General features: G+C 46.1%; 1 protein-coding gene across 5 annotated transcripts in view; it reads left to right on the top strand.

Annotated features, from left to right (window-relative positions):
* The window catches only part of SLCO2B1 (solute carrier organic anion transporter family member 2B1), a 151,961-nt gene that overhangs the window by 62,648 nt on the left and 63,197 nt on the right, over positions 1–26,116 (top strand). For 4 of the 5 annotated variants that reach the window (XM_073612564.1, XM_073612562.1, XM_073612567.1 and 1 more), the window contains exon 2: positions 17,568–17,672. In XM_073612564.1, coding sequence (XP_073468665.1) covers positions 17,568–17,672 — 105 coding nt within the window. Of the gene's footprint in view, positions 1–666; positions 881–17,567; positions 17,673–26,116 lie in introns of those variants that run through there. The other variant, XM_073612565.1, reaches the window with a different exon arrangement.

The raw sequence follows: 26,116 nt of genomic DNA, 5'->3' as shown, positions 1-26,116 counted from the left end.
TACAACTCATGATACATTAGTGTGATGGTCAGTGGGAATAATTTTACTTACACTTGTGGTCGTTGGGAAGAATTCCCCCCCTTACAGATGGCTAAAAAGACCATTGGTGTCACTGGGAACTTATCCGAGAGGCAGAAATTGTGCGTGGCTCAAGGAACCCCTAGCAACCTCTGGAGGAACCCTGGTTGAGAAACCCTGCGTTAGATGTTCTATCAAGCTTTTCAGTATTATACTACACTGTAGATGTCACCAGAACTACTGTAGCTGTGGTTGTATATCATATATTAGATGTAACATCAAATGCTACAATATCACCCTGCTATGTGGATGCCACCAACACCAGATGTGGTGTTGGATCAATGGTTAGATTTTCTACCTAACTCTGCAATATCACTGTACTCTGCAGATGTCACCAGACCTAGCCGTGGTTGTGGTACACCATATATTAGATGTTCTTTCAAACTCTCTAATATCAACCCACTCTGTGGACGTCACCAGAACCAGCTTTGTTGTTAGAGTTCAGGTTCTTCCAGGAATTTCTCACCATATCCACAGACTTTGACCACGCAGCCAGCTATGGTAGCTCTATTGACAGAGCTAAGAGTAACTCAGGCTGGTGTGGTTGTGTAACTAGAGCCATGAGTGGTATTTATTGATAGAGTTGTATAACCTCCAGCCTGTAATCCAGAGTGCTCTCTGTGGCCCGGAGCTACAACCTCTGGTTGGTTGAATGAGTAAATGTTGCAGGTCTGGTTTATTGAGTGTTTAAAGGTTATTGAGCTTCTAACAAAAACAAACAAGTTACCTTCAATGAGAAGGCAGACAGGAGTTGTGTATTGTCCTCACCTGGGTGACTGGACGACTGGAGGAATCTGTTCAGGTATTTGACAAATAACTTTATTATCTAACAATATCTTCCGAACTACGCACTTATTTGAATATCTGGGACACAGCAAGTGTAGCGCTAGATAAATCTTACTAAGACTTAAAATGCATTTAAATTCTTAGAAAAACTGCAATATATTGCACCTTACCTGTCCTTTTTAGGTTTTATTCCTTTATTTTCACCTGGTGATCCTGCCAGTAACACACTTGCTGTGTTAGGGTGACAGAGCCTACTCACTACCCTAGGAAAGCACTAGAGAACACCACCCCCTCTATGCATTTCACAGAGAAAACTGGAAACAATGCTAATGGATAGGAGTGCAGCATAGCAGAGAACAGGAAGATTTTCGGCTGGATGAACAGGTAACTTTTTGCACTTATTGAACAGATATAAGAAAATGCTTTCAATGGTGTATTTAACAGACCAACAAGGAGGAAGTAAGTTGATTGTGTACATAGAATGATAGAAAAGTGACAGCAGAAAGGAACCACGTGGTCCATCGAGTCTGACCCTTTTTGTTTTTTTCTCTTTTTAGCATTTTTGAGTATAGATCTATGTATGGTATGTCCTAAGCCATAGGTGTGCGCAGTCTATTGCATTAGGGTGTGCACCCCAAAGCTTAAACCCACATGCACAGTAGAGCAGTGGACGGTGTCGGTAGAGCAGTGGATGGTGTCAGTAGAGCGGTGGATGGTGTCAGTAGAGCGGTGGAAGGTGTTAGTAGAGCAGTGGACGGTGTCAGTAGGGCAGTGGACAGTGTCAGTAGGGCAGTGGACGGTGTCAGTAGGGCAGTGGACGGTGTCAGTAGGGCAGTGGACGGTGTCAGTAGGGCAGTGGACGGTGTCAGTAGAGCAGTGGACGGTGTCAGTAGGGCAGTGGATGGTGTCAGTAGAGCAGTGGATGGTGTCAGTAGAGCAGTGGACAGTGTCAGTAGGGCAGTGGATGGTGTCAGTAGAGCAGTGGAAGATGTCAGTAGAGCAGTGGACGGTGTCAGTAGAGCAGTGGATGGTGTCAGTAGAGCAGTGGACGGTGTCAGTAGAGCAGTGGACGGTGTCAGTAGAGCAGTGGACGGTGTCAGTAGAGCAGTGGACAGTGTCAGTAGAGCAGTGGATGGTGTCAGTAGAGCAGTGGAAGATGTCAGTAGAGCAGTGGACGGTGTCAGTAGAGCAGTGGATGGTGTCAGTAGAGCAGGGGACGGTGTCAGTAGAGCAGGGGATGGTGTCAGTAGAGCAGTGGATGGTGTCAGTAGAGCAGGGGACGGTGTCAGTAGAGCAGGGGACGGTGTCAGTAGAGCAGTGGATGGTGTCAGTAGAGCAGTGGATGGTGTCAGTAGAGCAGTGGACAGTGTCAGTAGGGCAGTGGATGGTGTCAGTAGAGCAGTGGATGGTGTCAGTAGAGCAGTGGACGGTGTCAGAGCAGTGGACGGTGTCAGTAGAGCAGTGGATGGTGTCAGTAGAGCAGTGGATGGTGTCAGTAGGGCAGTGGACGGTGTCAGTAGAGCAGTGGACAGTGTCAGTCTGGCTTTAGAAAGAAAAAAATTCCCCACTCCGCAGCTGCACATATGGGCGGGGAATTTCAAGACATCATTGACCTAGTATGGCCTCGTGGCCATTTTAAGTCAATGATGTCACAAGCATCCCCACCCATTGTAATGTTAGCTGCAGGGTGGGGAATACCCCACCAACAGCTCATTGGACCAAGAATGACAGCTGGCTTATGGGTTTGGACCCAAAGTGCAAACAAACTTGGACAAAGTCCAAAGTCTAGGAATAAATAATATAACATTAGACTGTAATTGCACTATACACCAACAATTCTGGATGTACATCTGGCTGTTGGGGTACAAAGGAATGATTTGCATGGCTCTCCCCACTGTCCTGAAATGAACGACAATCCTCTTATTTTTGATATAGGTGATGGAATAAGGCACGTGAATACCTTCTGTTCAAAGGCTTTACTGTGCAACACATCAATCGGTTGGAGGGCTTTTTGCTATGGCGGAGCAACCACTACTACTACTACTACTACTACTACTACAGATTCGGATGTAGGGGGAAGTCTGCAGATTCAGATGTAAAGGGGAAGCTCTGCAGATTCAGATGTAAAGGGGAAGCTCTGCAGATTCAGATGTAAGTGGAAACTCTGCAGATTCAGATGTAAAGGGGAAGCTCTGCAGATTCAGATGTAAGTGGAAACTCTGCAGATTCAGATGTACAAGGGAACTCTGCAGATTCAGATGTAAGGGGAAACTATGCAGAGTCAGATGTAAGGGGAAACTCTGCAGATTCAGATGTAAAGGGGAAGCTCTGCAGATTCAGATGTAAAGGGGAAGCTCTGCAGATTCAGATGTAAGGGGAAACTCTGCAGATTCAGCTGTAAAGGGGAAGCTCTGCAGATTCAGATGTAAAGGGGAAGCTCTGCAGATTCAGATGTAAGGGGAAACTCTGCAGATTCAGATGTAAAGGGGAAGCTCTGCAGATTCAGATGTAAGGGGAAAATCTGCAGATTCAAATGTAAGGGGGAACTATACAGAGTCAGATGTAAGGGGAAACTCTGCAGATTCAGATGTAAAGGGGAAGCTCTGCAGATTCAGATGTAAAGGGGAAGCTCTGCAGATTCAGATGTAAGGGGAAACTCTGCAGATTCAGATGTAAAGGGGAAGCTCTGCAGATTCAGATGTAAGGGGAAAATCTGCAGATTCAAATGTAAGGGGGAACTATACAGAGTCAGATGTAAGGGGGAACTCTGCAGATTCAGATGGAAAAGGGAGCTCTGTGGATTCAGATATACAGGGAGAACTCTGTAGATTCAGATGTAAAAGGGAACTCTGCGGATTCATATGTAACGGGGAACTCTGCAGTTTCAGATGTACAAGGGAACTCCATTGTGGGACTGTAATAAAGGGCCCCGCAATGGGAATGTAGGGCCCCTTGATCAATGGGTAGGGTCGGGGGGGAGTCAGGGGGGCTCTTTTTGGTTTCTTGCACTCGGGCCCTGAAGGTTCTAGTTATGCCTCTGGCTTTTTGATTCCTGTAGTCCATTCTCACCATAACCTGTATGGCTATACTATCTCAATAGGACCCAAGCAGGGTCAAACTTTGTGTTCTGGAGGAACCCAAATTCAAACCAAATCCAAAAGGAATCAGCCACTTCCACCCACTGCTGCCCAATCAACTGCAGCCAGGGCATTCCCTGACCCACATCTACACATATACAAAGGGTTGCGGAATCTCATGACATCATTGACCTAAGATGCCACATGGCCATATTACCTCAATGATGTCATGAGCATCTCCACCCATTAGGTTGGAAAAAAAAATGTTCAATGAGTTAAAACAAATGTTTTCATTCATCTCAGGAGCCCTTGAGGTCATGGAGGTAATAAATTAAAGTGTATGTAGATCCTAACCATGAACTTCCCTTAATTGCTCCCTTTTGGTCCGCTACAATACACCATTGGATGCATTTTGTTATATCTGTTCGAAACGTGCAAAGAGATACTTGTTGGTCCTGCCAGAAATCTAGTAAAATGATAACTTCCTTGGCTCTCTGCACATTTTTTTTTTTAAAGCCAGTGGCGTGCAAAACACACCCAAAAACTTCCACCCGGTGCCAATAAAAGTGCACACAAATAGAGAGGGACACACAAAAACGTGCAACGGGTGTTACACTGTTCCTCCACTAGGGAAGGACCTTATCCTGATCCCCCGGGGCGTTAGGCTCCAGACGGGGACTGAGGTACTTTACATGGGTCCATCTGGCCGAAACCAGACGGACCCCCGTTCTTTGGAAGGTCTGCCGAAACAGACCCACCCAAGTACTAGGTGGGACTCCCCCGAAGGGAGACCCCATGAGAGAGGGTGAACCAAGCCAGAAGGCCTATGTCCACCCCCTCTCAAGACTTTCAGAGTAGGCCCGAGGACCCACACCCTACTCATCACACAGTGACAAACGTGCAATATCAACCAAAAAGTACAAAAAAAGTGACAAACACGGGGATAAATAAAAAGTGAGGAGAAGGAATTTGGACAGTGAAAAGTGACCACTGTGTAATACAATGGCCGGCCCTCCAGCCAGGAATAAACATTTCCCCTGGTCCTAGCCAAAAGGCTCGGCCCTAGAGGCAGGTGCGAAAAATGTGTGTTGTGGTGAAGTGACCGTGGTGCCATAAATCAAGTGCCTGAACACTGTGACTGTACAGCACCCCTGAACTGCCACTTCAGGGGCACATTCACCACTGGCTTTTCGTGCAACCCTGACCACCAACCCAGACCACAGCAGCCCCCACCCAGCCAGGAAGGCCTGAAGTTCTGGAAGCTTGGTGAGAGCCCTTTACCATCAGGCCTCACCGTCGCTCCCATCCCTCCTACCTAATTACATTTGGGAAATACTAACCGCTCCCCCGGTGGGAAAGGAGAGAAAAACTGACCGGAGCTAGAGCTACCCCAATTTAGGCCAGAAGGCCAGGGACCCGACCCTCTAGCCAGACCCAATGGTTCTCCATCCCCATCAGAAGGCTTCCCTTTCGGCTACGAACCACTCCGGGTTGCCTTTACACCAGCAGGTTTTGCATAGCCTCCGCCATCCCTGATACCACCTCGCCGTAGATCAGGGACGGAAGAAAGCGCCACCTCCTGGCAACTGATAAGAACAGATACTACACTTGATCTTAGCCAAAAGGCTCTCTGCACTGTTATCTCAAACAAATGGCTCAGTTAACGTGTTCTGTAGTCTAGCACATTTTCTGTCCCGGATTGACAGCCTTGCTCCTCCACAGATACAGCACAGTGAGAGTTGTCACCCCAGGACAGGAAGTATGTTGTTGGCAGGATCACATTATATAGCTGCCTGTATGTAGGGATCATCTTGATATGCAGTAATGTACAGGGTGATCTCATGATGATGGAGGGGGGTAATTTCCTGATGATGGCAGATGGAGCAGGTCCTGAGCTCCGGTACTGCTGGTGGTGCATTATGGGAGTTCTGAGACTTAAGGCTTCCTGTGTATTTCTATGTACAGTCAGGTTTAGCTGGTATAACAATATAATGTAGAGAGCGGGCACTTCACTGACACAGACAGAGAGCTGTATTTCCATGATTTAGTCTTGGACTGTATCCCGCTATATCCCAGAACGCAGCAAATTACTCATTGTGTACAAAGTAACCTGGAGTGACCCCACCACCCGCCTTCAACTGTCACTCTATAATGTTATTTTATTATATTATTACTAGGAAATCAAAGTGCAATGACTGGAGCCTTGCCACTTCTCATTCAGTTGGATTTAAAGGGCATGTCCATGGAAAAGTGATATTTTAGTTGTAGGCAGAGCCTGGTGGGCTGAGTCAGCCTCTTGCTTCTTTTGAACATAATCTCTCCACCATGATTCTCAACCTGGGGGCTCTGCGGTCCCACTCAACTTTGTGCTCCTCTTGTTACATTTTGCATCATAAAAATTCATGATCATAATCATAAAGTTAACACCCAGCAGGTATGGTGGGAACTCCTCATAATACCAGGGTCTATAGTTGTTTCTTCCAGCTGTTATGGGGGAACAGAATAAACCTTGTCAAAAGGAATGTGACTTACCTTCCTAGGCGGGAGGGTGGTCTAGGGATGGTCAACCCTGTAGTCTTTTTCTCTCTGATGTTTGTGAAGTACAATCTTGGTAACATGTTGGTAGAGAGACTGCCTGGGTGGGTTGGTATTTTCCAGTCCTGGTTTAGGTCCTTTCTGTGAGACTATGAAAATGGTGGGCCAGTGAAGAGCCTGAGGGTCAAGCATGATAAGCTCCCGGCTTATGTTGCCCCGTGTTTGAAAATGCTTCGATAGTGGCAAGTAACAGCAGGAGAAGTCAGATCTCTTCCAAGGAAACTTCTTGAGAAGCGGATCATGAGCTCTGCTTTTTGCAAGCCACTGGCCTTGAGGGATTGCCCAAGCCTGGTTTTGGGGGTGGGTTTGCGATTGATTAAATTGGAGAGAATTACAATGAAGTTTAGGGATAAGGCTTGGCTTGCCTTTCATGAAAAACTATATGTGAAGGGCAACTTGAAGTTTCTTTCCATGAGTGATCGGGGCTGCCCGAGAGTGGAGTGTGGAGGAGTGGTGGAGTCCATGGATCACTTTCTACTTCAGTGGCCTTTTAATATAGAGGTGTACAAGAAGGTGGGGAGGGCTCTGAGTATACCCTTCCTCCCCCACATGAGTTATGCAGAGTGGGTGTATGGGGCATTCCAGACTCGTCAGGATTATGATTTGGAAACACTTTTTTTAGTTAGTCTAGTAGTCCGTTATTTCACGTGGAGTGCACGGTGTCAGGTATCCTTATGGTGTAAAGTCCTCCCTGTCCAAGTGGTGATGCAGGACATTCTGGGTGAGGTTGGGAAGATTCAGGGTCTTGAGAAAGGCAGGTGGCAGCAGAAGGCCTGGATAAGGGCGTGGAGGAATATCAGGACTCTGTAGCTGCTGCCTGTTGATCTCGGGGTGTGCGGCTTTTCTTTGTATTCTTGATTCACTCCCCTAGATTTTCAAGACCAAATATATTTTTGATAAAAGGCTACATGCATGGTGACGGTGATGTTCCTTAGTCTGGCTCTCTCCTAGGGATTGTGTTGTGCGCAATTTTGTTTGCACCATTTATTATGTTCTTGTTTTGTATAATCATATTCAATTATTTTGTAAATATGTTTTATTTATTTATCATGGTTTTATTGTATATAAGTTGTTGTTTGTAAGATTTTTCAATAAACAAAATTAACCCCTCATAATGGGCATAGCAGATGTGCAGACCCGGGAACGCAACACAGAGATAGTGGGAACCCCTCATAATAAGTGCAACAGGTGTACAGACCTGGGAACTCAGCACAGGGATGGTGGGAACCTCTCATAATGGGCACAGCAGGTGTACAGTCCCAGGAACTTAGTAAAAAGATTTCACAAGCAGTTAGTCCCAGGGACTTTACTCTGCCCAATTAAACTCTGAAATATCTATTTGGGTGGAGTGACTCTGATCAAATAAAGAACTAATGATTAGCTCCAACCAAAGTCCTGGTTGTTGGAATCTTCCTCTGTCGTGTTCTTTCCGAGACTCCAATGGTGAGGTTTCCCTGGAGCAAACCCAGCAGACTCTCACTTAAAGCGTTTGTTAACCCCAAAAAAAAAAAAAAATTATATTCTGGTCCCTTAAAGCAGATTACACAGCGCTTGTGCTACGTAATCTGCCCCCCCCCCTCCCTAAACTGAAAAAAAAACCCTATATATATATATATATATATATATACCTTTTTTTTTATATATTTTTTTATTTAATGTTTCCTTCATTTTTTTTATAGGTATTTATATTGTAAATGCACTGAACTGTACACATATTAGAGATAAGAAATGAGTCCAGGTGCACAGCAAAGACTTTAGTACATATAATCCAAAAGGCACTGAAGATTATATTTCAACATTATATTTTTAATTTTTTATACATATATATTTATGGTCGAAGCCCTATGGCCGATACGGATATGAACAAATAGACTTAGCATAAGACTTACAACATGAAATGGACCTGAAGTGTGCCCTGGTCTCATGGTCAGTATACCAAAATAAGGGGGCATACCCTAGATTAGAAATTAATATTTTGTGAAGAGAAATGAATTTGAGAAATGCCCTGAAAAGGGGATGGGAGGGTGGGTACCGCGCACAGGAACCGACAAAGACCACAGGCGAGCGGGCTAGTTTAATACCCCCCGGGCTCCTCCCATAAATTCAGGCCACCATACTGGCCTTCCTACTTATGGTTGAAGTCCTATGGCCGATACGGATATGAACAAATAGACTTACTATAAGACTGACAACATGAAATGGACCTGAAGTGTGCCCTGGTCTGATGGACGGTATACCAAAATAAGGGGGCAAAAACATTCAGGTAGGAGTGTAGTTTTATTAGTTTTAGCTTTATTTATTGAGCAAGTTTGGTGAATGCTTGTGCCATTTCCACCTGAGGATTGGAGATGTACCGGGCGAGGTATTCAGAGTTCCACCTGCTAAGTCTCTTAATGACGTGATATGGGACCCATGCCGAGATGCTGCCAAGGCTACCCCAGTACTAAAGAGTGACCGGAGTACTGACTGGGGTTGAGGTGTAGGCTGTGTAGAAGAACCCCCAGGTGTTTGATGAACTGGCAGGCACCCAAGGGTTTGCCCGAAAAGGTAATAGAGAACTAGAGTTTGAGTGTTCCGGTAGGAGTGACAGTAGGCGGTCGAGTATGGTTACTGGACACCAGACATTGTTTATTTTATAGAGATGGATGTCTATCCTGGAGCTGGGTTTTAGACACTGCAAGGTGGAGGATGAAATGGTGTTGGTAGCGAGTCAACTGCACGGAACTTGGCCTGCGGGATTGCTGCGGGTGAACTCGCTGGGCCGCCAGAACCTGTAGTAGTAAGTAAATGGCTGCTTGCATGAGCAGACTGGGGAGAAGGTCAAATGGCAAATTAGTAAAGATAGTAGACATGTCCCAGAAGATGGCAGCCTGGAATGCACGTACAGTGGACATTAAACTGGTGCTGCCAAGATAATTGCACCAGCCTGCGCAGGAAGGACACGACAGAGCGATGCGGACCTGGCTTCATCAACAAGATCGGCCTCGGACCGGTTGTCGGTGGCAAAAGACACGGCCTGTCCTGTCCAGATATGACCCTAGAGTTGAGCGGCTACCATGACCGGGTATAGCTTGAAGAGGGAGGAAGTCCGGGTAAACCTGGGGTTTAGGAGTGTCTCTGGAGGCCATATTCCTGTAAACCAATAGTGGCCAAAAATTGCAGCGAAGCCCGTGGAGGCTGCGGCATCTGTCACTACCTGGGGTGATAGGGGCGACATAGATGGTATAAACATTGATGTACCGATCCACATAGTACGGAACCTTCCGACATTGATAGGTCTGCTACCGCCGCGGTGTCTAAATTAAGGATCTGAAAGGGGTCCTGTGTCTGGCAAAGGAAGACCAGGCAGCATGACACAGAAGATCGACCCTTGGGAATGACCTGTATTGCAAAATTGAGCATTCCCAAGAAAGACTGAAGCTGCTTCTTAGTACACTCCCGTGTATGGGTGAAGTCTTGGAGAACTGGCCTGATGCAGGTCAGCTTGTCAAGGGGGAGGTTGGCCTGCGTAGAGTTGTTTTGAAAGAGGTTATTGTAGACCTCGGTTCCGGATTGTTGAGTTTTGGAGACCGCAAGCTGAAGGTTTTATCAGCGAGTCAAGTGGTGTCTAAATAGTACCTGGCTGCCTGTGCCACTAAAAGTGAATTTGTTAGAAAACCATAGAGGGCCAGGTAGATGGCTGCTTGGATGACTAGACTGGGGAACGTGTGAGGATTTTTGACATGTCCCTAAAGATGCCAGTTGTGATTGGCAAGCGTTCGCCGTTAGCTATGGGCTGATGCTTCTGGATGCCACGTAGAAGGGATCTTCCTCCGGGTACTCCGGTTTCCTCCCACACTCCAAAGACATGCTGGTAGGTTAATTGGATCCTGTCTAAATTGTCCCTATTATGTATGAATGTGTGTTAGGGACCTTAGATTGTAAGCTCCTTGAGGGTAGGGACTGATGTGAATGTACAATGTATATGTAAAGCGCTGCATAAACTGACGGCGCTATATAAGTACCTGAAATAAATAAATAAATAAATAAATCTTACTGTACAGGCCGTAAACACAGATGGCTCTCCGGGGTCCTGTAAGGACAGGAAATGCTGGATGCTGGCTAGGTATAGCCTGATAGTGTTATGAGAAGGAGCCAGCTGCGTGTGGCAATACGATACCTGGTGCGGGATGGAACTTGAACTCAACTAACCTAAGCGAGAAATGATACAGAAAATGGTGAGTGGCTCGTATGAAGATGCCACTCGAGACAATTGGCCGATTAAGTGCCACTGAAGAATGATGTGTGGCTGATTGTTTGCCACTGGGAGTGTGTTTGCAATGATTGCAAGAAGTCATGCTAAGATGCGAGCCCTGCAATGATTGCAAGAGTTGTGTTTAAATACGTGCTTGCAACGATTGCAAGGGAGTTTGTGTCAATGGAGATGGATTTGCAGTGACTGTGAGAAGTCCGTATTACTGCATGTGCTTGCAAGGAGTTATGCTTGGATGCGTGTTTGCAACGATTGCAAGAAGTTATGCTAAGATGTGTGTCTTGTAATGATTGTAAGAGTTGTGCTTAAATGTGTGCTTGCAACGATTGCAAGGGAGTTTATGTCACTGGAGATGTGTTTGTAGTGACTGTGAGAAGTTCGTAATACTGCATGTGCTTGCAAAGACTGCCAGAGTTAAGCTTGGATGTGTGCTTGCAACGATTGCAAGAAGTTGTAATTGAGTGTGTACTTGCAATGTTTGCAAGAAGTTTATGATTGGATGCGTGTTTTGCAACGATTGCAAGAAGTTGTGCTTGAATGTGTATGAAATTTAATCCGATACGAATCGGTTGTATGAAATTAATTTGATACGAACCGATTGTAGAGTGTATGAAAATGAATCCAATATAAAATTGGACTGTAGAGAGTATGAATATGGATCCGATATGAATCGCTGTGCCACTGACGTGACTAGATTTGAATCGAACTGTAGCGTGTATGAGATTAAACCGATACGAATCATTTGTAAGTTGTATATAATGAATCCTGATACGAATCGGTTTGTAAAGTGTATGAAATCATGCCTGCAATGTTTGCAAGAAGTTCATGATTGGATGCGTGTTTTGCAATGATTGCAAGAAGTTGTGCTTGAATGTATATGAAATTTAATCCGATATGAATCGGTTGTATGAAATGTATTTGATACGAACCGATTGTAGAGTGTATGAAAATGAATCCAATATAAAATTGGACTGTGGAGAGTATAAATATGGATCCGATGTGAATCGCTGTGCCACCGACGTGACTAGATTTGATACAAATCATTCGTAAGTTGTATACAATGAATCCTGATACGAATCGGTTTGTAAAGTGTATGAAATGAAACCAACATGAATCAGATTGTACGACTGTAAGGGGGAATAGTAGTGAGGCGAAGGTTTTAACGAATGAATCGGGACCATGACTGAACTTGGTGGTAGCACTCTCGCCTAGCAGTAAGAAGGGTCACTGGTTCGAATCCCAACCACGACACTACCTGCCTGGAGTTTGCATGTTCTCCCTGTGCCTGTGTGGGTTTCCTCCGGGTACTCCGGTCTCCTCCCACACTCCAAAGACATGCTGGTAGGTTAATTGGATCCTGTCTAAATTGTCCCTAGTATGTATGAATGTGAGTTAGGGACCTTAGATAGTAAGTTCCTTGAGGGTGTAGGGACTGATGTAAATGTACAATGTATATGTAAAGCGCTGCGTAAACTGACGGCGCTATATAAGTACCTGAAATAATAATAATAATAACTTCGAAGGAAGACGGGGTGTGGCTTTTTTTTTTTTTTTTTTTTAACTTGGCTGACCTGGAGGAAAATGACAGATGACAACCGGTGAAGGGTTTGACTACCTGACTTGAAAAAGTGACTTGTAAAGTGATTAACCACTTCAGCCCCGGAAGAATTTACCCCCTTCCTGACCAGAGCACTTTTTGCGATTCAGCACTGCGTCGCTTTAACTGACAATTGCGCGGTTGTGCGACGTGGCTCCCAAACAAAATTGACGTCCTTTTTTTCCCACAAATAGAGCTTTCTTTTGTTGGTATTTGATCACCTCTGCGGTTTTTATTTTTTGCGCTATAAACAAAAAAATAGCGACAATTTTGAAAAAAAAAAACATTATTTTTTACTTTTTGCTATAATAAATATCCCCCAAAAATAATAAAAGAAAAACGTTTTTTCCCTCAGTTTAGGCTGATACGTATTCTTCTACATATTTTTGGTAAAAAAAAAAATCGCAGTAAGCGATTATTGATTGGTTTGCACAAAAGTTATAGCGTCTACAAAACAGGGGATAGTTTTATGGCATTTTTATTAATAATTTTTTTTTTTTACTAGTAATGTCGGCGATCAGCGATTTTTATTGTGACTGCGACATTATGGCGGACACATCGGACATTTTTGACACATTTTTGGGACTGTTGTCATTAATACAGCAATCAGTGCTATAAAAATGCATTGATTCCTGTGTAAATGACACTGGCAGTGAAGGGTTTAACCACTAGGGGGCGGGGAGGGGTTAAGTCAGTACTAGGGAGTGATTTCTAACTGTAGGGGGAGGGGCTAGCAGTGACACGAATCGGCGCGAATCGGTGTGCCGCGACTGCGCCAATGAGGCCAAGCCAACTGGGGCTTGCCGGGATGAATCGGTGCCTCGCGGATGCCCTAGGATTCGAATCGGGGCGCGGCATGTGACAACGAAATGAATGAAATGTTTGCCTTAGAGTGAAATGAATGAAAAATGTTTCGCCATGACAGAGGCACGAATCGGTCATGCCGCAGCTGCGACTGACAGCGAACCGGACTCTGGAGCATGTACTGAAATGAGGCAAAAAAGAAAAAAAACACTAGTGCAAACCGGAACGAATCGGTGCATCACGGATGCGACTGGATTTGAATCGGAGCGCGGTACATAACAGTGAAATGAATGAAATGTTTGCCCTGAGGCCCCTTTCACATTGGAGCGGTTTTCAGGCGGTATTGCGCTAAAAATACCGCCTGAAAACCGCCCCTAAAGAGCCTCCGCTGTTTGTTCAGTGTGAAAGCCCGAGGGCTTTCACACTGAAGCGGTGCGCTCGCAGTAAAAAAAGTCCTGCGAGCCGCTTCTTTGGAGCGGTGAAGGAGCGGTGTATTCACCGCTCCTAAACCGCTCCTGCCCATTGAAATCAATGGGACAGCGCGGCTATACCGCGGTAATACCGCGGCTATAGCCACGCTGTACGAGCGGATTTAACCCTTTTTCGGCCGCCAGCGGGGGTTAAAACCGAACCGCTAGCGGCCGAATACCGCTGCAAGAACGACGGTACAGCAGCGCTAAAAATAGCGCTGTTGTACCGCCGACGCCCCCACCGCCCCAGTGTGAAAGGGACCTGACAGAGGCACGAATCGGTCGTGCCGCGACTGCGACTGACAGCGAACCAAGCTCTGGTGCAGGTACTGGATGAGGCCAAAACTTTTTTTTTTTTTCAACTGCGACAAACGACGAGTCGGACTATGGAGCACAGAATGAAATGAGGCCAAGACAACTGGGGCGCGCCGGGACGAATCGGTACATCTCGGATGCTACTGGATTCGAATCGGGGGGCGCGGTACGTGACAGTGAAATGAGCGAAATGATGAAATGAATGAAATGATTTGTCATGACAGAGGCACAAATCGGTCATGCCGCAAACTGCGACTGACAACAACCGGACTCTGGAGCATGTACTGAAATGTGGCCGAACATACCTGGGGCACGCCGGAATGAATCGGTGCATCACGGATAGGCATGTGCAATTCGTTTCGTTCCAAATTCGTTTTTTAACGAATTTCGACAAATTCGTTAATTCGGGAATATCCGAATTAACGAAAACTCGTTTAACGAATTTTTTCCGAATATTCGTAAATTCGATAAAATTGGACATTCGTACATTAGTAAATTAGTGAATTAGTAAATTTGTCAATTTGAAAATTCGGAAATCTGAAATAATAGTTAACTAATAATAACTTAACTATTAGTAATTACTAGTAACTATTAAATTATAGGTATTGTAATTTCCTTTCAAATTTGGCTGTTAGTGAACGTAACAAATACAAATTTATCCGAAGTTATGAATGATCCAAAAAAACGGAATGGAACGTAATGAATTAATAATAATAAATAACAATAATAATAATAACAACGTTTTATTATTATTATTTATTATTAATTTGTTCCGTTCCATTTGTTTAGATGCGGCATTCATTTTGGATAATTCGTAACTTCGGATAAATTCGTATTTGTTACGTTCACTGACAGTCAAATTTGAAAGGAAATTACAATACCTATAATTTAATAGTTAGTTACTATTTCAGATTTTTGAATTTTCCGGTTTTTGGATTTTACGAATTTTACGAATTATGATTTTACGAATTTACGAATGTACGAATTTACAAATGTATGATTTTACGAATGAACGAATGTTCGAATTTACGAATGTACAAATGTACGAATGTTCGAATTTACAAATGTACGAATGTACAAATGTACAAATGAACGCATTTACGAATTTATGAATGAACGAATTTACGAATGAACACATTTACGAATGAACGAATTTATGAATCGCGATCATAACGAATGACCCGAAAAACTAAAAACATAATAAACGAATGAAACGAAAACGAAAATGAACACATTTTTTGGCTGTGCACATGTCTAATCACGGATGCGACTGGATTCGAATCGGAACGTGATACGTGACAGTGAAATGATTTCCCATGACAGAGGCACGAATCAGTGAGCCGCAAACTGCGACTGACAACGAACCGGACTCTGGAGCATGTACTGAAATGAGGCCAAATAACAACTGGTGCACACCGGGGCGAATCGGTGCATCACGGATGCGACTAGATTCGAATCGGAGTGCAGTACATGACGATGAAATGATTGAAATGATAAGCCATGACAGAGGCACGAATCTGTGTGCCGTAATTGCGACTGATAACGAACCGGACTGTGGAGCATGGTAGCAAAAATACCCCCAAAGGAATGGGACTTTAACGGCAACACAGAATGAAAAGTAAAATCATTTATTACAAATTTTATACAATATAACAAACAATGTACATCAATACCAGTATTACAAATTCATTAAAAACAATAGTGTCGATGGTAATGATAATCCAGAGGGACCAACGCGTTTCGGGACTGTACAAATATCCCTTCATCAGGGGCAGGTCATGGAATCGAATCATACTGTATAATGAAATCAAATTTTGAACATATTAAGTAATATAATTATATACATCGGTCTAGGGAATAGCTTAAATTGAGGAGCACACAGTATGGTAATTGCATAAAGGGGACATACCCAGAAAAGGTCACCATGAAAATCTCACTGCTGGAACCATATTGGAAACCATATCACATATCCACCACCCCAAGATCGAGAAGATAATGGGGTCGGTCGTTGGCCCCCCTCCTGTCCACACTGATCCGCCCAATTGCAGCGATCAAAGAGGATCCCAAAGGGAAATTAGTGTGCGAAAACTACCATAGTCGGTTGGTTCAATAGAGAATCTATAAAAATATATGAACAAAAAGTTACTAAGTAACTAAGTAATAATATAATCAAGTAATAGACCAAAGATACAAACAAGATCATTTACAACATGAACCATCTCATACCTCCATATAGTCCATATAGACTGGGGAGAATGGTATAAAACACGAGATAAGAACAACTGAGACACGGCTGGACAAACAGGTGCGAAGCGGACGCAACTGGATTCGAATCAGAGTGAGGTACGTAAAAATGAATGAAAAATGTTTTTAGAAATGAGAAAGGCACGAATCGGTGGCTGAGTGCAGGGTTTCTAAACGAATGACTCGTAAGTTCCGTCTCGGGGTCTGAGCGACACACGATATCTAGAAAAGGGTGATACATGAAACGAAGAAATGTCAACGAAACCCTACCTGTGACCGCCGAGCCAGAAACGTTTGTAAGAAAAACTACGAACGGGAACGGAAGACTCTTAGAAACTGCGAACGGGAACCGAAAGCCGCTGAAATTTCGAACGCGTGACTTCACGAACGCCAACGAGTCGGAAGAGTCGGCCTAGTGACGTAACGTACCGCGCACAGGAAACCGACAAAGACCACAGGCGAGCGGGCTGGTTAAATCCCCCCCCCCCGGGCTCCTCCCATTAATTCAGGCAACCATACTGGCCTTCCTACATATATTATATATATACCTTACTTTTAATATATTTTTTTAACTGGCCTTCCTATATATATATATAATATACCTTACTTTAATTAAAAAAAATGTATTTAATATTTTCTTAATTTCTTTTTTTATATGTATTTATATTGTATATACAGTGAACTGCACACATATTAGAGATAAGTAATGAGCCCAGGTGCACAGACTTTAGTACATATAATCCAAAAGAGAGAGCGGCACTCACGGGTCTTGAGAGGTGAGCACACACTGAAGTTATTTTAACATTATATTTTTTATTTTATTTATATAATAAATATATTATAAATATATATATATATATATATATATATATACAGTATGTGTATGTGTGTGTGTGTATATATATATATATATATATATATATATATATATATATATATATATATATATATATATACTTTTTTTTTTTTTTTACACTTTACATTTTTATATTTTATTTGACATGTTTTTATATTTATTCTATTTATTATTATTTGTTTATATTTGAACTTCGGAAAACAAACTCTTATGGGAGATGTAGAATGTCCAGTAATTTATTCTGTATTTTAGTTTCTTTCATTCTTTCCGCACAGAGAACACACAAATGTTTCACAACCATTTTTTTTAAATGTTTCCAGCATGGCAAGAATTTGCTAAACTTTTTCCTCTGATGTTTTTATATATAAATTTTTGGCATCAGACGTGGGCTGCTGATTCATCCTGCTGTCATCCACCCAAAATCAAAACACAGTATTTCCTCTGAATGGCCCTTCCTCGTTCTGTAATAACTCGACTTTCTGTTTCACCACAGGACACAAATACAAAGGGGAAGATGACCGCAGGCGGACAAAACAATTATGCCGGTCCCCAAACAAAGAAAACCGCGTCCTGCCGGAATCCGTTCAATAACATCAAGGTAATGCCGCCAGTGCGCAGAAAGTGTCCTTCCGCGATATCAGGTTTATTTTATTACTTATTGATGGGTTTTTCCATTAAAAGGTTCAATTCCTGTACCTGAATATTTCTCAGCTGTGCAATTGCCATTTTTGTGTTGTGTTTATTGAACTATTTCTTGTGTTTAGTTGTCGTAATTCAGTATTTTTTTTTTTCATGAAGCATTAATTTATCTCCTCCTCAAAGCACAACTTTAAGGGTAAAATGTTATTTAAAACAATCATTGGGTCCCCAGGCAGCAATGGCCACTTCATCTCGGTGCTATGCAGTAATCTCTTTTCGCCACTAGGTGTCCTCAGTCTTCTTGCTTGGATGATGGTCAGCATCATTCAATCTGGTAGACTGAGGACATCCTGTGAGTGCAGGAAGTCATGGATCTGTCCCCCGAGGGGGGCAACATCATGGGGTCCAGCACTGACATGCCATAATGAATAGAGCGGCGCTAAGTCTCTCTGCATCATGGAGGATGATCCACTGCCGGTGAAGATCCAAAGAGGAGGAGGATTCTGGGCATCGTGGGATTGGCCTAAAGACATCTGGAAAAGGTAAGTGTTAAACATAATCCATGAAATACAGCAGAGGAAGTCCTCTAGGAGGAGGAGAAGTACTTTTTTTCAGGATTTCTTTTTTTTTTAAATACACTATATTGTCAAAAGTATTGGGGCACATGAACTTTAATGGCATCCCAGTCTTAGTCCGTAGGGTATAATATTGAGTTGGCCCACCCTTTGCAGCTATAACAGCTTCAACTCTTCTGGGAAGGCCGTCCACAAGGTTTAGGAGTGTGTCTATGGGAATGTTTGACCATTCTTCCAGAAGGGTATTTGTGAGGTCAGGCACTGATGTTGGACGAGAAGGCCTGGCTTGCAATCTCTGCTCTAACTCATCTCAAAGGTGTTCTATCGGGTTGAGGTCAGGACTCCATGCAGGCCAGCTAAGTTCCTCCACCCCAAACTCGCTCATCCATGTGTTTATGAACCTTGCTTTGTGCACTGGTCCAAATCATTTGGTGGAGGAGAGATTATGGTGTGGGGTTGTTTTTCAGGGGTTGGACTTGGCCCCTTAGTTCCAGTGAAGAGAATTCTTAAGGTGTCAGTATACCAAAACATTTTGGACAATTTCATGCTCCCAACTTTGTGGGAACAGTTTGGGGATGGCCTCTTCCTGTTCCGACATGACATCACACTAGTGCACAAAAGCAAGGTCCATAAAGACATGGATGAGCGAGTTTGGGGTGGAGGAACTTGACTGGCCTGCAAAGAGTCCTGACCTCAACCTGATAGAACACCTTTGGGATAAATTAGAGTGGAGACTGCGAGCCAGGCCTTCTTGTCCAACATCAGCGCCTGACCTCACAAATGCGCTTCTGGAAGAATGGTCAAACATTCCCATAGACACACTACTAAACCTTGTGGACGGCCTTCCCAGAAGAGTTGAAGCTGTTATAGCTGCAAAGGGCGGGCCAACTCAATATTGAACCCTACGGACTAAGACTGGGATGTCATTAAAGTTCATGTGTGTGTAAAGGCAGGTGTCCCAATACTTTTGGGAATATAGTGTATTTGTGAATGGATCTGGGTGAGAGGAAAAGGCGGGGGGGGGGGTTACATTTGTCAGGATATGGGTATTAACAGCAATGTGTGTTGAGTTTCTTCTAACTTTATTTATTATAGTCAGGAGGACAAAATAACAACATTGTAAAATAAAGCAAATGTTGTATTCGATAATGCAATCAAAAGCAAAGTGCCTATTCTTGGATCATCTCCTTAGCTAACCCATAGTGCTCAGGGAATCCTGTGTTGTTTATAAAATGATTATTTGAAAAACAAAGATTATATGTACTGGAACTAACTAAAAAAACCTAGACATCTACTGTAACAATCACTTAAAAAGGATTGGACCTCTGTCAGGTTATTTTTGCTTTTGTGAATGAACAGGAAGCTTCTGTACAGAGCTTTCAGCTCATTCACTGTCCAGTGTAGCTGAGGCTGGAGAAAAAGGGATTAGGGAATCTCCGTCCTCGGTCTCTTTCTCTGTTGCAAAAGTGAGACATCAGGGGTCTGTTTAGCTGTCCTCTGCTCTACTGACACCGTCCACTGCTCTACTGACACCGTCCACTGCTCTACTGACACCGTCCACTGCTCTACTGACACCATCCAGTGCCCTACTGACACTGTCCACTGCTCTACTGACACCGTCCACTGCCCTTCTGACACCGTCCACTGCTCTACTGACACCATCCACTGCCCTACTGACACCATCCACTGCTCTACTGACACCGTCCACTGCTCTACTGACACCGTCCACTGCCCTGCTGACACCGTCCACTGCCCTACTGACACCGTCCACTGCTCTACTGACACCGTCCACTGCCCTACTGACACCGTCCACTGCCCTACTGACACCGTCCACTGCCCTACTGACACCGTCCACTGCTCTACTGACACCGTCCACTGCTCTACTGACACCATCCACTGCTCTACTGACACCGTCCACTGCTCTACTGACACCATCCACTGCCCTACTGACACCGTCCACTGCCCTACTGACACCATCCTCTGCTCTACTGACACCATCCACTGCTCTACTGACACCATCCACTGCCCTACTGACACCATCCACTGCTCTACTGACACCGTCCTCTGCTTTACTGACACCATCCACTGCTCTACTGACACCATCCACTGCCCTACTGACACCGTCCACTGCCCTACTGACACCATCCTCTGCTCTACTGACACCATCCACTGCTCTACTGACACCATCCACTGCTCTACTGACACCATCCATTGCTCTACTGACACCATCCACTGCTCTACTGACACCATCCACTGCTCTACTGACACCGTCCACTGTTCTACTGACACCATCCACTGCTCTACTGACACCATCCACTGCTCTACTGACACCATCCACTGCTCTACTGACACCATCCACTGCTCTACTGACACCATCCACTGCTCTACTGACACCGTCCACTGCTCTACTGACACCATCCACTGCTCTACTGACACCGTCCACTGCTCTACTGACACCATCCACTGCTCTACTGACACCGTCCACTGCTCTACTGACACCGCCCACTGCCCTACTGACACTGTCCACTGCTCTACTGACACTGCCCACTGCCCTACTGACACTGTCCACTGCTCTACTGACACCGCCCACTGCCCTACTGACACCGTCTACTGTTCTACTGACACCGTCCACTGCTCTACTGACACCGCCCACTGCCCTACTGACACCGTCTACTGTTCTACTGACACCGTCCACTGCTCTACAGACACCGCCCACTGCTCTACTGAAACCATCCACTGCTCTACTGACACCGTCCTCTGCTCTACTGACACCGTCTACTGTTCTACTGACACCGTCCACTGCTCTACAGACACCGCCCACTGCTCTACTGAAACCATCCACTGCTCTACTGACACCGTCCTCTGCTCTACTGACACCGTCCACTGCTCTACTGACATCATCCACTGCTCTACTGACACCATCCACTGCTCTACTGACACCATCCACTGCCCTACTGACACCGTCCACTGCTCTACTGACACCGTCCAGTGCTCTACTGACACCGTCCACTGCTCTACTGACACCATCCACTGCCCTACTGACACCATCCACTGCTCTACTGACACCGTCCACTGCCCTACTGACACCATCCACTGCTCTACTGACACTCTGACACTGTCCACTGCCCTACTGACACCGTCCTCTGCTCTACTGACACCATCCACTGCCCTACTGACACCATCCACTGCTCTACTGACACCGTCCACTGCCCTACTGACACCGTCCACTGCCCTACTGACACCGTCCACTGCCCTACTGACACCGCCCACTGCTCTACTGACACCGTCCTCTGCTATACTGACACCGTCCACTGCCCTACTGACACCGTCCACTGCCCTACTGACACCGTCCACTGCCCTACTGACACCGTCCACTGCCCTACTGACACCGTCCTCTGCTCTACTGACACCATCCACTGCTCTACTGACACTGTCCACTGCCCTACTGACACCGTCCACTGCTCTACTGACACTGTCCACTGCCCTACTGACACCGTCCACTGCCCTACTGACACCATCCACTGCTCTACTGACACCATCCACTGCCCTACTGACACCATCCACTGCTCTACTGACACTGTCCACTGCCCTACTGACACTGTCCACTGCCCTACTGACACCGTCCACTGCCCTACTGACACCGTCCACTGCCCTACTGACACCGTCCACTGCCCTGCTGACACCGCCCACTGCTCTACTGACACCGTCCACTGCTCTACTGACACCGCCCACTGTTCTACTGACACCGTCCACTGCTCTACTGACACCGTCCACTGCTCTACTGACACCATCCACTGCTCTACTGACACTCTGACACTGTCCACTGCCCTACTGACACCGTCCTCTGCTCTACTGACACCATCCACTGCCCTACTGACACCATCCACTGCTCTACTGACACCGTCCACTGCCCTACTGACACCGTCCACTGCCCTACTGACACCGTCCACTGCCCTACTGACACCGCCCACTGCTCTACTGACACCGTCCTCTGCTATACTGACACCGTCCACTGCCCTACTGACACCGTCCACTGCCCTACTGACACCGTCCACTGCCCTACTGACACCGTCCACTGCCCTACTGACACCGTCCTCTGCTCTACTGACACCATCCACTGCTCTACTGACACTGTCCACTGCCCTACTGACACCGTCCACTGCTCTACTGACACTGTCCACTGCCCTACTGACACCGTCCACTGCCCTACTGACACCATCCACTGCTCTACTGACACCATCCACTGCCCTACTGACACCATCCACTGCTCTACTGACACTGTCCACTGCCCTACTGACACTGTCCACTGCCCTACTGACACCGTCCACTGCCCTACTGACACCGTCCACTGCCCTACTGACACCGTCCACTGCCCTGCTGACACCGCCCACTGCTCTACTGACACCGTCCACTGCTCTACTGACACCGCCCACTGTTCTACTGACACCGTCCACTGCTCTACTGACACCGTCCACTGCTCTACTGACACCGCCCACTGCCCTACTGACACTGTCCACTGCTCTACTGACACTGCCCACTGCCCTACTGACACTGTCCACTGCTCTACTGACACCGCCCACTGCCCTACTGACACCGTCTACTGTTCTACTGACACCGTCCACTGTTCTACTGACACCGTCCACTGCTCTACTGACACCGCCCACTGCCCTACTGACACCGTCTACTGTTCTACTGACACTGTCCTCTGCTCTACAGACACCGCCCACTGCTCTACTGAAACCATCCACTGCTCTACTGACACCGTCCTCTGTTCTACTGACACCGTCCACTGCTCTACTGACACCGTCCAGTGCTCTACTGACACCGTCCACTGCTCTACTGACACCATCCACTGCCCTACTTACACCATCCACTGCTCTACTGACACTGTCCACTGCCCTACTGACACCGTCCTCTGCTCTACTGACACCATCCACTGCCCTACTGACACCATCCACTGCTCTACTGACACTGTCCACTGCCCTACTGACACCGTCTACTGCACTACTGACACCGTCCACTGCCCTGCTGACACCGCCCACTGCCCTACTGACACCGTCCTCTGCTCTACTGACACCATCCACTGCCCTACTGACACCATCCACTGCTCTACTGACACTGTCCACTGCCCTACTGACACCGTCTACTGCACTACTGACACCGTCCACTGCCCTGCTGACACCGCCCACTGCTCTACTGACACCGTCCTCTGCTATACTGACACCGTCCACTGCCCTACTGACACCGTCCACTGCCCTACTGACACCGTCCACTGCCCTACTGACACCGTCCACTGCCCTACTGACACCGTCCTCTGCTCTACTGACACCATCCACTGCTCTACTGACACCGTTCACTGTTCTACTGACATCGTCCACTGCTATACTGACACCATCCACTGCTCTACTGACACCGTCCACTGCTCTACTGACACCGTCCACTGCCCTACTGACACCGTCCACTGCCCTACTGACACCGTCCACTGCTCTACTGACACCGTCCACTGCTCTACTGACACCGCCCACTGCCCTACTGACACCGTCCACTGCTCTACTGACACCGCCCACTGCCCTACTGACACCGTCTACTGTTCTACTGACACCGTCCACTGCTCTACAGACACCGCCCACTGCTCTACTGAAACCATCCACTGCTCTACTGACACCGTCTACTGCTCTACAGACACCGCCCACTGCTCTACTGAAACCGTCCTCTGCTCTACTGACACCGTCCTCTGCTCTACTGACACCATCCATTGCTCTACTGACACCGTCCAGTGCTCTACTGACACCGTCCACTGCTCTACTGACACCATCCACTGCCCTACTTACACCATCCACTGCTCTAATGACACTGTCCACTGCCCTACTGACACCGTCCTCTGCTCTACTGACACCATCCACTGCCCTACTTACACCATCCACTGCTCTACTGACACTGTCCACTGCCCTACTGACACCGTCCTCTGCTATACTGACACCGTCCACTGCCCTACTGACACCGTCCACTGCCCTACTGACACCGTCCTCTGCTCTACTGACACCATCCACTGCTCTACTGACACCGTTCACTGCTCTACTGACATCATCCACTGCTCTACTGACACCGTCCACTGCTCTACTGACACCGTCCACTGCTCTACTGACACCGTCCACTGCTCTACTGACACTGTCCAAGTTTTAATACATTTTAAAATATTTGTTTCCATTTATATCTATGAGATTGTGTGCGTATCTATGTGTGTATACAGTATATATATATATATATATATATATATATATATATTTATATATACACATATGTGTGTTTGAGCTTTGGGGTGCACACCCTAATGCAATAGGGATGAATAGCAGTTAGAGGATTTGCTATAACAAGTAGATGTCTATGGAGGACAAATAAGGTTCCATACTGTACATCCCAGGTGGAGAGTTAGTTACACAACATCATATGTAACATAAAGCGTGCAAGAAGAAAACAAACACCCAGTGACAAAAACTGCTAAGTCATGCAGAGGAGCCCACAGAGCCGAGACTGAGGCCACCCTGAGAGGTCTGTGCATACCAAGCTTTTATCCTATCAGAGGGAAGAATGCGGCACTGCCGGTCCTGCCGGGAAATGCTGAGAATGTTGAGCTGTTTTACAGTGTTATTTAATCCTGAACTAGCGGTGTTCACTATGTGTGTGTTTTTTTTCTCTTGCACGCTATACATTACATTGTATAACTTTTACAGTATGACGTTGTGTAATACCAGGTAACTATATAAGTGGTCTTTCTGCAGAGGTTGGACACAAGCCATGCTGAATTGGGGCATAGCTCATGCTCCCTGCTGATTGGAGAGCTCTAGCTCCGTCTGTGGGGGTGTGGTGGACCTCTATAGATAGACCATTGCTTCTACATTGCTCGTTCGACTCAGTCTGTGATCGAAGCAGTGCAAAGTGTTACAGTTAGCTTTCTTCATAAAGCAGCCACAGCCTGAGTGGAAAAGCCTGACCGCTGCCAGCAAGCTGCAGAGAGGGACCCTTTGCTCTATGTGTGGAAGGAGTGGTCTCTCTGCAGAGGTCAGACATGCCTCCTGCTGAATAAGGGCAAAGCTCATGTTCTCTGCTGATTGGGGAGCTCTAGCTTTGAGGTGGGGGTGTGTTGGACCTCTAGAGAGAGGCCATTGCTTCTACACAGAGAAAAAGGGGTCCTTTACTGCAGCATGCTGGCAGGGCACAGGCTTTTCTATGCAGTTTGTGACTGAAGCAGTGCAAAGTATTACAGCTATTTTTCTTTATAAAGCAGCCACAACCTGAGTAGGAAAGCCTGTCCCCTGCCAGCATGCTGCAAAGAAGGACCCTTTGCTCTATGTGTGGAAGGAGTGGTCTCTTTGCAGAGGTTGGACACACCCCCTACTGAGCCGGGAAAAAAGCTCATGCTCCCTGCTGATTGGAGAGCTCTTTGTCTTAGCAGAGGGTATGTTGGGCCTTTGCTCTAAGCATAGAAGGAGCAGTCTCTCTGCAGAGGTCAGACCCCTCCCCCCTGCTGAGTCAGGTGCTAAGCTCATGCTCCCTGCTGATTGGAGAGCTCTGGCTCTTTCTCAGCCGGGGGGTGGGGGGGTGGGGGGTCAGATCTCTGCAGAGACCCTTGCTTCCACAGCCCAAAAACCCTGTGTTAAAAAACATTGGACAAGTGTCAGGTTCTCTTTATGGAGACATCAGAAGTCTGTTAGACCTCCAATGTCTCCCCTGCCATCCAATGCAGCTAATCAAGCACAGATAATGCTTGATTAGCAGCTTTCCTGTCAGGAGCAGCCAGGGAATGACAGTTGTGAATCATTGCTTTGTG

Source organism: Aquarana catesbeiana, linkage group LG02 (assembly GCF_042186555.1).
Source record: "Aquarana catesbeiana isolate 2022-GZ linkage group LG02, ASM4218655v1, whole genome shotgun sequence".
NCBI classification, from domain to species: Eukaryota; Metazoa; Chordata; class Amphibia; order Anura; family Ranidae; genus Aquarana; species Aquarana catesbeiana.
The sequence above is the reverse complement of the archived record's forward strand: the minus strand, read 5'-3'. Positions and strand labels throughout refer to the sequence as shown.